This window comes from Salvelinus namaycush, chromosome 11 (genome assembly GCF_016432855.1).
Source record: "Salvelinus namaycush isolate Seneca chromosome 11, SaNama_1.0, whole genome shotgun sequence".
NCBI classification, from domain to species: domain Eukaryota; kingdom Metazoa; phylum Chordata; class Actinopteri; order Salmoniformes; family Salmonidae; genus Salvelinus; species Salvelinus namaycush.
In genome coordinates this window covers 21,996,994-22,009,405 of record NC_052317.1, presented here as the reverse complement: position 1 = coordinate 22,009,405, position 12,412 = coordinate 21,996,994, and the positions used below count along the sequence as shown (strand labels likewise).

The following is a 12,412-nucleotide window of genomic DNA, read 5'->3' as shown; positions in this document are numbered from 1 at the left end:
ATTAGTAAGCAAGGCAGGTAGGCTAGGGGCCCTAAGCAACAATTATTTAGACATTGTTTGAGCATATGCAGCAACAAGATAGAAGGGTGTGTGTGCGCATGGAATGAATGCTACCATTTAGAGACTGCAAAAAACTATCCATCTGGAACATGTCTTGAACTGCGCTTTGAATGCCACGTTTGATTTATTTTCTCACACTGTTGCTCAACAGCATTGCTTCATTACTCAACTCTTTGAACGATTGTACTTCCTGTAATAAAAGCTACATCGTCCGGCATAACACAGGTCTGGTTAGCATTAGATAGTGGTCATGTCATAAACAGCGCGCCCACGTGACCAAACCCGAACTGTGGCAATATGAAGGAGAGCAGTTAACTTCGACTATCGATTACAACTATTGATTTACAACTTTCCGAAGTTTTCCCTATTGTGGAACGTCTTATCATCTCCCAAGGAAATGTTAGAGTTTGTTTTACCTTTGTTGTTTGGCTTTTTGGCACTCTACTTAATCAGCGTGCGGTTCAGCAGAACAAGGCAAGTGGTGGATGAATTCCGAGTTTATTTGAAGTTTGTGGTGTTCGCGTTACTGTTTAGGAATATAAGGAATATAACTTTCGCCTAAACACTTTGAGCTGATAGTTGTTCAAGGTCCTTAAAACCACAACAATTATTTGTATAGCGTTCATGCAGGAGATTATTTGCACAAAGGTTACCAAACTGTTGTGTAAGAACACGAAGAAGATTGCCTCAATTAAATAGATACGACTGTCTTTCGTACAGTTTATCCTAGATGGTTGTTTCTTGAGTGAGCGTCTTGTTGTTGCTTCATTTGAGTTTTAGCTACATTGTTACAACTTTTTTTTATATAACTAATAACTAGTGTAACTATAGCCAACAATTTATAACGTGCAACTTCATGTGAAAAGTTGTGACAATGTTGTAACAATGTAGCAACCATAAATGTGACGTGTACAAATTTGCTGAAATGAAATGCGTTATTTTAGGAATTATAAAATCTGCATTGGCCAACGGCCAGATAGGTGAGAGATCTTTTCCCAATTAGACCGAAGATTTACATTGTTAAAAATACTATGACAGTGTAGCCTATGTATGCCACTGAGTGTAGCTATATCCAAACAAACAGTCCTTTACCTTTTCTTCAGTGTTGTTTGCTCTATGAACATAGTTTTCATAATCTTAAATACCTTTATTACTTCCCCTTGATAAGATAGTAGGATGCAGTTAATGAATGTCTTGTTAAGTTCCATTTGCTGCTGTTACTGCGAGTTCATGGGACTGCAAACCCTGTGTTCGTCCCAAATGGCACCCTAGCCCCTATAGTGCACTATTTTTGACCAGAGCCGTACAATAGCAGTGTCAAAAGTATTGCACTATAAACGGAATAGGGTGCCATTTTGGGCTGCAAACCTACTGTGTTCTCTGTGAGAAGTAGGTCAGCCACAAACACAGTCTCTAAAGGAATTTCCTTCAGCATTGTTTGCAATGGCTGGTGAACTCCCAGAGAGGCAGTCACTGAGGTTCAGACCTGGTGGGTTCAAATACTTAATCTTTTGAATTCTTTGAGCTTTTGCTCTAGAGTCTACACTGCCTGTAGTGCCAGATGGTGGGGTTTACAGTTTTGGAACTATTCTATTGGTTAAATTGTGCCAGACAAGCTCAATCAAGCGCAGATAAAGTATTTAAAATTATTTCAAATAGTATTTGAACCCAGGTCTGCTGAGTATAGTCATCATCCCCAGTGTTCCCCACCCCACCACGCTCTTCTTATCTATGCAAAAGGGAAGTACCTTGCTGTTGATGATCTTGTGTAAGAGGAACATGTTATGGATTGCATTTTGTTGCCCCTGGAAGCTGATTGCAACATTACTTAGTAATGGGTTGCAACTTCCTAGCAAATAGGGCCTCAACAGTAAAGGTAAATGGGATTCCATATTCTACATACAGTATCATCTTATTTTGTTTAATGTGAAGTATAACAAATGACAGGTCTAATTGATAAACACTCATTGCTGCAGTGTGGGCATCTGTTGTTATATTGTTACTGACGCATGGGGCCCTTATTCTGATGCTGTCCTCTCCAAATGTGCTCACTGCTGGCAGACACTATCAGCCTCCCTGATTGCTTCTGACAAGTGGCTGGCAGGCAGGCAGGCGGCAGTGTGGACTAGGTGGGGGCACAAGCACAACAACAAGCAAGCCTGGGCTGAGACTTGTCAGTTTGAGGCCTCACAAATAGCAGATAGTCTCTCATGACCAGCTCTCTCCACACACTAGCAGGAGAAATGGAATATTATCCCTTGGATGGATAAGCACACACATGAGTTAGTTTAGCACTGACATTGCACAGATTAGTAATGTGTTGTTGATTCTCATGCATTATTTTGTGACACAAGACACTGTGCTCTGTGCTGCACCACGTCAGCTCTAGATACAGTATTTTCCTGTATAAGACGTTATGTGTTTTGTGTTTCCAAAAACAAGTACAGGACAGGAATGATGTTGAAATCTATGGTAACAGTTAGCCTATGTATTCGTTTTCAATGACACAATACTTTGTAGTATACTGCACCATACAGTGCTGCCTCTATTTTATCAGTATAATGACCCACTGACATTGTGTGTCTATAGGGCAAATATGGGAGAAGATGACGGGTAACATTGTGCCCCTAACTCAGCTACTGTATGCTAATAGTCTTGTGTACACACCCTGTGGCTTTAGACTATATAAGCAAATGTCTCGCCAGCTCAACCTCGAACTGGTCAAATAAACCCTGATTGGTAACCATATCCTTAAGCTTCAAAAATCATTGAACAAATATTTGATAATAGCTTTCTGAATCTGCTCAGTTTGTATTACAGTTTTCTGTCCACTACTGCAAGATTATCCACAAAAAAGGAGAGAGGATGTTCTTTGCTTAGCGTTTGAGTGGATTTAATATAATTTAAGGGGTCCAGTGTGTGTCATTTCTTCAAACAATCATTTTTATTTAATATCGATTTATTATTGCAATAATGAAACCGTCGACCCCACACTCTGAAGTGTGTTGCCGAGTGCTTAACTGATAAGGAAAAAGCAGATGTTATATAGGACCTAAACATGCTTAGTCAGACTGCTTTCAACTCCCATAAGCCACCTTGGTTATCTATACAGGATGGTGTTTTACCCACAACCCGGCTTGGTTTGTCTATGGAATGCCAGCTTTTAGGTTTTTATCAATCAAGTCATTGTCAGGTCATGCTATCTCTAGCAAAACCCATTTTCCTTGACTCTACGCCCAGACTAACTGCAGGAAGCTAGAGTGGAAACCATCTCTTTAACAGTTGCCAGATCAAGCTTCAAAAGACTCCTCTCAGTTAACTCAGAAAGGGAGCGAGAGAGTCCTAAGAACCTTATTCTATTTCATAAAACAACCATTTGGTGCCCTTTCCCACCTGAACAAAAGGACCACCTATGTGAGAATACTATTCATTGACAGCATTCAACACCATAGTGCCCTCAAAGCTCATCAATAAGCTAAGGACCCTGGGACTAAACACCTCCCTCTGCAACTGGATCCTGGACTGATCCTGATGGGCTGCCCCCAGGTGGTAAGGGTAGTTAACAACACATCCGCCACGCTGATCCTCAACACAGGGCCCCTCATGATTGTGGACTACAGGAAAAGGAGGACCGAGCACGCCCCCATTCTCATCGACAGGACTGTAGTGGAGCAGGTTGAAAGCTTCAAGTTCCTTGGTGTCCACATCACCAACAAACTACCATGGTCCAAGCAAGAGGGCACGGTAAAACCTATTCCCCCTCAGGAGACTGAAAAGATTTGGCATGGGTCCTCAGATCCTCAAAAGGTTCTACAGCTGCACCATCGAGAGCATCCTGATTGGTTGCATCACTGCCTGTTACGGCAACTGCTCGGTCTCTGACCGCAAGGCACTACAAAGGGTAGTGCGTACGGCCCAGTACATCACTGAGGCCAAGCTTCCTGTCATCCAGGACCTCTATACCAGGCGGTGTCAGAGGAAGGCCCTAAAAATTGTCAAAGACTCCAGCCACCCTAGTCATAGACTTTCTCTCTTCTACTGCACGGCAAGCAGTACCGGAGCACTAAGTCTAGGTCCAAAAGGCTTCTAAACAGCTTCTACCCCCAAGCCACAAGACTCCTGAACATCTAATCAAATGGCTACCCAGACTATTTGCACCCCCCCCCCCCCCCCCCCCCCCCCTTTTTTTTATGCCGCTGCTACTCTCTGTTATTATCTATGCATAGTCACTTTAATAACTCTACCTAGATGTACATATTACCTCAATTACATTGACTAGCCGGTGCCCCCGCACATTGACTCTGTACCGGTACCCCTTGTATATAGTCTCGTTATTGTTATTTTGTTGCTCTTTAACTACTTGTTACTTTTATTTCTTATTCATATTTTTTAAACTGCATTGTTGGTTAGGGGCTTGTAAGTAAGCATTTCACTGTAAGGTCTACTGCTGTTGTTTTCGGCACATGTGACTAATACAATTTGATTTGATAAATATAACATAATCTTGTAATCCTGCTACACAGTATTTAAATACTCTATCCCTGACATAGCTTATTCTAATATATCTACTACTGTACATTGTATTTTAGTTACACTGTTTATTCACACTTCATATTTATTTATATACTGGATTCTTGACATAGCTCAAACTAATATATGTACTGCTGTACATGTCATTCTTAGTTCATCTTGTGTAAATTCCCCCGGTGTACATATGTATAGATTGCATTTTGATACTGCTAGAGTGCTATTGGGGTTGTTCATTGGATTTGCCCACCGTTCTTGATTTCTTGCCATTTTTTCTGTGTTTTTTTGTACATTTGACATTTGACTGCATTGTTTGGAGCTAGTAACATAAACATTGCCCTGCACCGCTATAACACCTGCTAACTGTGTATGTGACCAATTAAACTTTGATTTGATGTGTTCTGAAGGACTGTGTGTGTGTTTTTTTTTTAAGGGCCCAGTGTGTGTGTGTGTGGCTGTCCTGTTGACAGGGTCAAAACTGCCCCTGCCTTTCTGTAAGCCAATGCTAATGCATGGATGATTTTTACTGCACACCCGTGCATGCTCACACACACACACACACACACACACACACACACACACACACACACACACACACACACACACACACACACACACACACACACACACACACACACACACACACACTCACATACATGGATTAGAAGGTAATATTTAATTTGATCTGTAGGATAGACAGTGAGAGAACAGAGCAGTGTTAGATGTACAGTGTTACATTTCCCTGGGAAAATAACCAGCCTACTCTTCCTGTAATCACTAAGTGATTATATTGCTATGCAGGACTCCCATGTTGCCTTCTTTGTAATTGTCTTCCATCTGTATTCACTTAAGGGTTAGGGTTGCAAAATTGCGGGAACTTTAAAAAAAATCACTGGTTTTCCCGAAATCCCAGTTGGAGGTTTCTTGGAATCAGGGGGGAATAAGCAGGAAATCTGGCATCATCCAACCAGGATTTCTGGAAAACCACAGAATTTGTAATAATTTCGCAACCCTACAGCTATTTATAGCTGTTTGAGTTGGATACAATTTGTAAGGGAGTGATTCATGCTCTGTCATCAAATTTTGTCTGAGATGATGCTCTGTGTTATAATCTCAACTCGGCACAGCCAGAAGAAGACTGGCCACCTCTCAGAGCCTTGTTCCTCTCTAGGTTTCTTCCTAGGTTCCTGCCTTTCTAGGGAGTTTTTCCTAGCCACCGTGCTTCTACATCTGCATTGCTTGCTGTTTGTGGTTTTAGGCTGGGTTTCTGTATAGCACTTTGTGACATCGGCTGATGTAAAAAGGGCTTTATAAATACATTTGATTGATTGTGTCGTGTCTTTGTGCTCAATTCTCGGTCTTTAAATTCTTCCTTTAAACCTTGCCACCCAGCATCTGCTGTATTTGTCTGTTACAATGTATATGTGTTAAAAGAGAATAGATGTTGGGGATAGCTGATACGAGTCCAGCTTGAAGGTTTGGGAGACGCTCAATCACATGCCTACGCCTTGTTTCTGTTACCAGTTCCTTTGTCCATAAGATCTCATTTATATTGTATCTGAAACCAATAGATCAATGCTTTATCTCTTATTTCGCCTGAAAGATTTTGGATGCATATATTTGTTGATGATATAACATGTTGTTTATATCTTTTATAGGAGAGATGGGGAGCCTCCACTTGTAAATGGTTGGATTCCATTCCTTGGGAAGGCTTTGGAGTTTCGAAAGAATGCACATGGATTTCTTGCAGAACATAAGGAGCAACATGGAGATGTATTTACTGTGCTGATTGCTGGTGAGGGATACTAATGATTTATTATAGATTTAAAAATATTGTAGTTCTAAAAAGAAGCAAATTTATGTTACTGAAATGGTTGACAAAATCTATCTTTTCTATTGCGCTTATTACTTATGCTTATTACTTACGGCATAATGCTCTTTTAAAACAGTAAAGTTTTACACAGTACACGTGTTTCTTGTCTATTGAAATACAATCCTGTCCTCGTATTTCCACAGGTAAATACATGACGTTTATAATGAACCCGTTGCTGTATCCGTATGTCATCAAACATGGCAAACAGCTGGACTTCCATGAGTTTTCTGACCAAGTGGCCCCCGTGACGTTCGGCTACCCCCCTGTCAGGAGCGGCAAGTTCCCCGGAATGGACGAGCACATCCAGAGGTCCTTCCGCCTTCTGCAGGGCGACAACCTCGATAACCTGACAGAGAGCATGATGGGAAATCTCATGCTTGTGTTCCATAAAGACTACCTGGATGGGGAGAGCGAGTGGAGGACTGAAAGTATGTACCAGTTCTGCAATTCGGTCATGTTTGAGGCTACATTCCTGACCATGTATGGCAAGCCTGCCCACACCAACAGACACAGCGGAATGGTGACGCTCCGACAGGACTTTGTCAAGTTCGACAACATGTTCCCCCTCCTCATCGCCAGGATCCCCATCTCTTTGCTGGGAGGAACCAAGACCATCCGGGATAAACTCATCAACTACTTCCACCCTCAGAGGATGTCTACATGGTCCAACACGTCTGGGTTCATAAAGGAAAGAGCAGCACTGTTTGAACAGTATGACTGCATGGGAGACGTAGATAAAGCAGGTATACACAGCCGATATACTGTAGTACCTAGGCTTATTTCTATGTTTCTGTGATGTACTTTACCTTACTTCCTACATTTGAATATGTTAATCCATCTCGGTAATATGCCTTGCCACCGTGATATATAGGCCTAAGGCCGAGACAATAAGAAGACATAATGGCAGAACAAATTTAACCACAACTTTGTTTCATCACAAAACCGGAGAGCAACATCTATCCGGTGAAGTCCACAAAACATATTGCATGTAACAAACAGTTACATGACCTACAGCATGGTCCAGCAAGTTAATGTTTCCGACATTTTCAGACTACTAAACAACTATTGATTTAGAACCAGGGAGAGTTACCGCAAGTTTCAAAGAAACAGGCGCTGTCTTCACTATTCCAGAAGCATTTCGACTACAACATTTCAACATCATCTATTCACGTATAATTAGTCTAATACAGTGACTACTAAAAGTTGGTAAAAAAAAATGTTTTAGTCCAATCGACGTAAGCTTAATATCATATGGCTGTCCGTGGCACTAATTTCGGATGTGGCTGTCCATGGCACTGATTTCTGTGTGTGTGTGTGTTCAGTTATCCCCCTTTCCCTTTCCCTTTCAAGTAGAAAAAACATGTTGACTTACCCTACTGGTAGAAAAACGCCAATACCATCCTCGTCTTTCATGTTGTTTAAACGGTCTATGACTCGCACAGTATATGCTCTTAGTTTTTGTTGTACTAGGCTGCCTGGCTAAAATGCTTGTTTGCTAGCCTAACATCCTTTCATAGGCAACGAGGCGCCAGGCCAGCTTGTTAACATTAAGCCACTATATCTAGCTACATGTTGAACTTCCATCCTCTCAGACCAGGGGCACAATGTATGAATTTATTGTTGGTTCAGAATCGCCGTTATAATCATTGGCCAGTACGGAGAATTAAGTAAAACCACAAGTCCAAATTCCTATCTATATCCATGGCTAATTTAGGGAAGGGACAATGACATTTTTCTTTTGATGTGATGTGATTGGTGTGAAGAGAAATCCAAACTGGCTTCCCTTTACACTTTTTTTTGGTACATCAGGACCATTCACAGTTGAGCTCACTCAGTTTATCTCAACGCTGATTGGCTATAATTGTTTTCTTTTTTTATCAAAGGAGGCCAAATGCTTGTTGGCTTCCCTTGCATTCAATGCTACGGGCGGCAACAATGTCATACTCTTTTTGACCAGAAAGCATCAGATCGATGAGCTACGCATACTGAGACAGAGGGGTGCTGTTTTGATGTTAATTCCAGTGAGATACATTCAGCCTCTTGGGAATTGAAGTAAATTTATGAAACACAGAGAGATGAAAGATACATGATTTTGTATGTTTCTTTGTTTGTTTGTTTGGTAAATGTTTTGGTGAAGCCTGGCATCCCTTGTCATCCATGAATACACAACACTGGTTAAGCTACACTAAAGCTACCCTTAAGAAACATATATTTTACTTAACTGAAATTACTTTGAAAAAGTAGTTCACTACATCCAAACTTCATCGTGAAAAATTATCATATGTAAATCTGAAATGTCGTAGACCGCAAATTGCAAGACAGATCACTTTGGGGTCATATGTTAACAGAATGTGTAGTTTAGCCTATTAAACACAAAAAAGATGTTCAAGTATGAATTAGGCAGGTCTGCCCAAAATAAAGGAAATTATTGCTGACGTACTGATCCTAGCCCAAGTTCATAGGATTTCACCCCGATCATGAAAATATGTCTGGGACGGAAAGATCGTGGCGAAATTGTGTAGTGTATACCCGACATTACCCTTAACTTTACCATATACACTTATACCTACACAGTAATAACTGTAGGAACAATATGGTATTACCATGTAGCGGCATCTCTATACACCTACAACATAACGTGCTACTTTGACTTCAACCAGAACCTCCCAAACCTAACTAATAGACTCTCTTCTCTGTACCTGCCACAGCTCATCATTTTGCCATTCTATGGGCATCGGTGGGAAACACAGTTCCAGCCACCTTCTGGGCCATGTATTACCTGTTGACACACCCAGAGGCCCTTGCAGTAGTGCGTGAGGAGATCCATTGTGTCCTGAAGGTCTCAGGACTAGAAGCAGACCACAACCGAGACATCACCTTCACCCGAGAACAGCTGGACAGCCTACTGTATCTTGGTAAGGTTTCATTGTATTCTGCTATATCTGGCTTATCATTCTTGCCTACTTTATCTGGGTAGGTTATAATTGTGGTGTATCGTTGTTAGGTCTGTCTGCGTAGTGTCCAATTTGTCCTCAGCATTTTATGACTGATAGAATGTATAATTGTATTCCTCCTTGATTTGAATAAGTGGTCTTTTTGGCTCAGCCCCAACTAGTACAGACAGATTTCAGTTGTCTATGGTAGAGGGCCTTCCAATCCTCTGTATAGCTGACTATGCATACATATATACCCATAGGTCTTCTTATCACACTGCTACTGTATAGTGGCAGGTGTTCTATGTGTGGCTCTGTGTACAATTTAGGGCAAATCGTCCTGTCCCACCCCCAACAAACCAGTGTCTGTGATTGTAGTAATGAAGCCAGTTCAAAAGGATCCCTCCAGACTCTGTACCTGTCACATTAGATCACACTGCTACACCCACCATGCTGACTGTAGCCTCATCTCTTCTGACAACTGCATGCTCAGGGACAAATGCCACTAGTCTAGGCTGGCTGTGGCTCTCTCTCTCTCTCGCTCTCTCTCTCTCACACACACACACACTACTGACAATTTCATCTCCTCAGGGGAAGACAGTCAAATATCCGTTTCACATCTGTTTGTTCTTATAAGTGATAGGGGGTTGGATGAGTCCTTAGTTACATTTTGGAATCTTCTCTCTTTTTTGACCTATAGTGTCTTGTCTCGGTTAAGTTTGTAATGGTTTTAATGAAACACTGCTAGTCAGGATTCCTTGATGGATACATGTGGAAACAAAGCTATGTATGACTTGGTTACTCAGCTTGTGCTTTAGCCATTTTGCTAGAGCAGTTCATATTGCTAACTAATAGCCTTCAAGTCTCCAAGCTTTCTCTTCTGTGTGAGTACATGTATGTAGTGAGTCAGTACTATTGTGGCCACTCAAGGTAAAAAAGAACAGATTGGCCAGAATAAAACCCATGGCAATGTTGGTAGCTATAAAACATAAACCCATGGTGACTAACTGAACTGTTCTGTGTTCTGTTTTCAGAGAGCTCCATAAACGAGAGTCTGCGGCTGTCTTCAGCCTCCATGAACATCCGTGTGGCCCAGGAGGACTTCAGCTTGCGGCTGGAGGGAGAGCGCTCCATCGGCGTGAGGAAAGGAGATATCATCTCCCTGTATCCCCAGAGCATGCACATGGACCCCGAGATCTACGAGAATCCAGAGGTAAAGAAGACCTCAGAATTCTGTGGGCGTTCTAGAAAAGCTGTAGGCTTTCTTCACTGTGTCTAGTCTGGTCTGGGAGTTGTGTATGTTCTACTGTAGTGCCTCCCTCCACCACCCACACCACCTGCTATTTGTGTGTGTGTGTGCATGTGTGTGTGTGTGCATGTGTGTGTGTGCATGTGTGTGTGCGTGCATGTGTGTGTGTGTTTGTCCCCAGGTTAGATTAATGAGAAGCATGCATGGACTGTGAGTGATTGAATCCACACACTGGCCTTCAGAAGGTCACAACATGCATGCTAATGTAATCAGGGTGTGATGGGTGATAATCTTGCCATGATCTGTGACTGAACAAAATGGAATCTTTCCTGGAATATGCAATAAACATAAAATATGACCCTTTGTTATATCACCCCTTTGGGGTGAAGGAGCTTTAATATATAGGAGGTCGAAAATAATAATAGCCTGAGTGCCAGTCTGTGCTATCATGCCAACTCCTTGTCACTCCTTGTCATGCCAAACATGAACTTGGTTTGGCTTGACAATGACATCAATGGAGTTGGCAAGAGCATAAAAAGATCTGGGATCAGGCAAATAATAATAATCCCGAAAATAATGAACTAGAAACATATTATTTATTACCCGTCCAACAGATGTACAAGTTTGACCGATACGTTGAAGACGGAAAAGAAAAGACGGACTTCTATAAGGACGGCCAGAAGCTGAAGTACTACCGGATGCCATTTGGCTCGGGCTCCACTAAGTGCCCAGGAAGGTACTTTGCTGTGAATGAGATAAAGCAGTTCCTATCTCTGCTGCTGCTTCATTTTGACATGGAGGTTGTGGAGGGGCAGGAGCCGTGTTCCCTGGACTCTAGCCGTGCTGGCCTGGGTATCCTGCTCCCTGCCACAGACGTCCAGATCTACTACAGACCACGTCAGGCCAGAGAGGAAGAGGGGGACCTCTGTATAAAGGAAGAATAAGGGCTAAGCCCCATGCAGCTCATATGGATTTTTACTATTTTCTCATAGGATGCATCCCAAACGGTACCCTATTTATTCCCCACCTAGTGCACTATTTTAGACCAGGGCCCATAGGGTCATAAGTACTGCTCTATATTGGGAATAGGGTGCCATTTGAGACGCACGCATGTATTTTACTATTTTCTCATAGACTGATGTTAACTCTATGGTTATTCACACGAGAAGTTATTGACTTGCTAATTTGTCAATTTGTTATATAGGCAAGCTCCATCTGTGGGTAAGGCTAGTGAATCTGCCAGCTAGGAACCTGTTGTTGTTTTATTCCATAGGACATAATGAGCCAATAATGAGATATAGTTAGCCGTTTTTGCTGTTAAAAACGATTACCATATCTTGTATTAAAATAAAATACAAATGTTTATTATTATGCCTTGCTTATATTATTACATAAGCTGTATCCTACAGTACAGTAGTTGAATACAATAGTTTAACTATTTTACAGGGTAAAGCACAATGTGATCATAGCTTTATGTATTAGATGGTGGGGTCCCTAAACATTTCTGATGACATATTTATTCGTATAATGTTTCAATAACAATAACTGACCATTTAAAGTTATACATTCAAATGTCTTTCCTATTTCAAGACACTAACAGGATACTTACTATTTACTATTCATGAAATCAAATAAACTAAAACCTAACCAACCAGTCCTGCACATGGCTGTAATTGTATTCATACATTTTTACCTAAAAGTGACCTATATTCTTTTAATGGGGTCATTGGAGTCTGCAAGGTTATCAACTATGATCAAAGACTAATTGTT

General features: G+C 41.5%; 1 protein-coding gene across 1 annotated transcript; it reads left to right on the top strand.

Annotated features, from left to right (window-relative positions):
- The first annotated feature begins 264 nt into the window (after positions 1-264).
- On the top strand, positions 265-12,013 carry LOC120055909 (cytochrome P450 7B1). The gene is made up of 6 exons (XM_039003954.1): positions 265-534; positions 6,246-6,382; positions 6,604-7,203; positions 9,169-9,375; positions 10,428-10,606; positions 11,257-12,013. Exons 1-6 carry the CDS (start codon positions 458-460, stop codon positions 11,584-11,586), a joined length of 1,530 nt encoding a protein of 509 aa, XP_038859882.1. The 5' UTR covers positions 265-457; the 3' UTR covers positions 11,587-12,013.
- Positions 12,014-12,412: the final 399 nt, after the last annotated feature.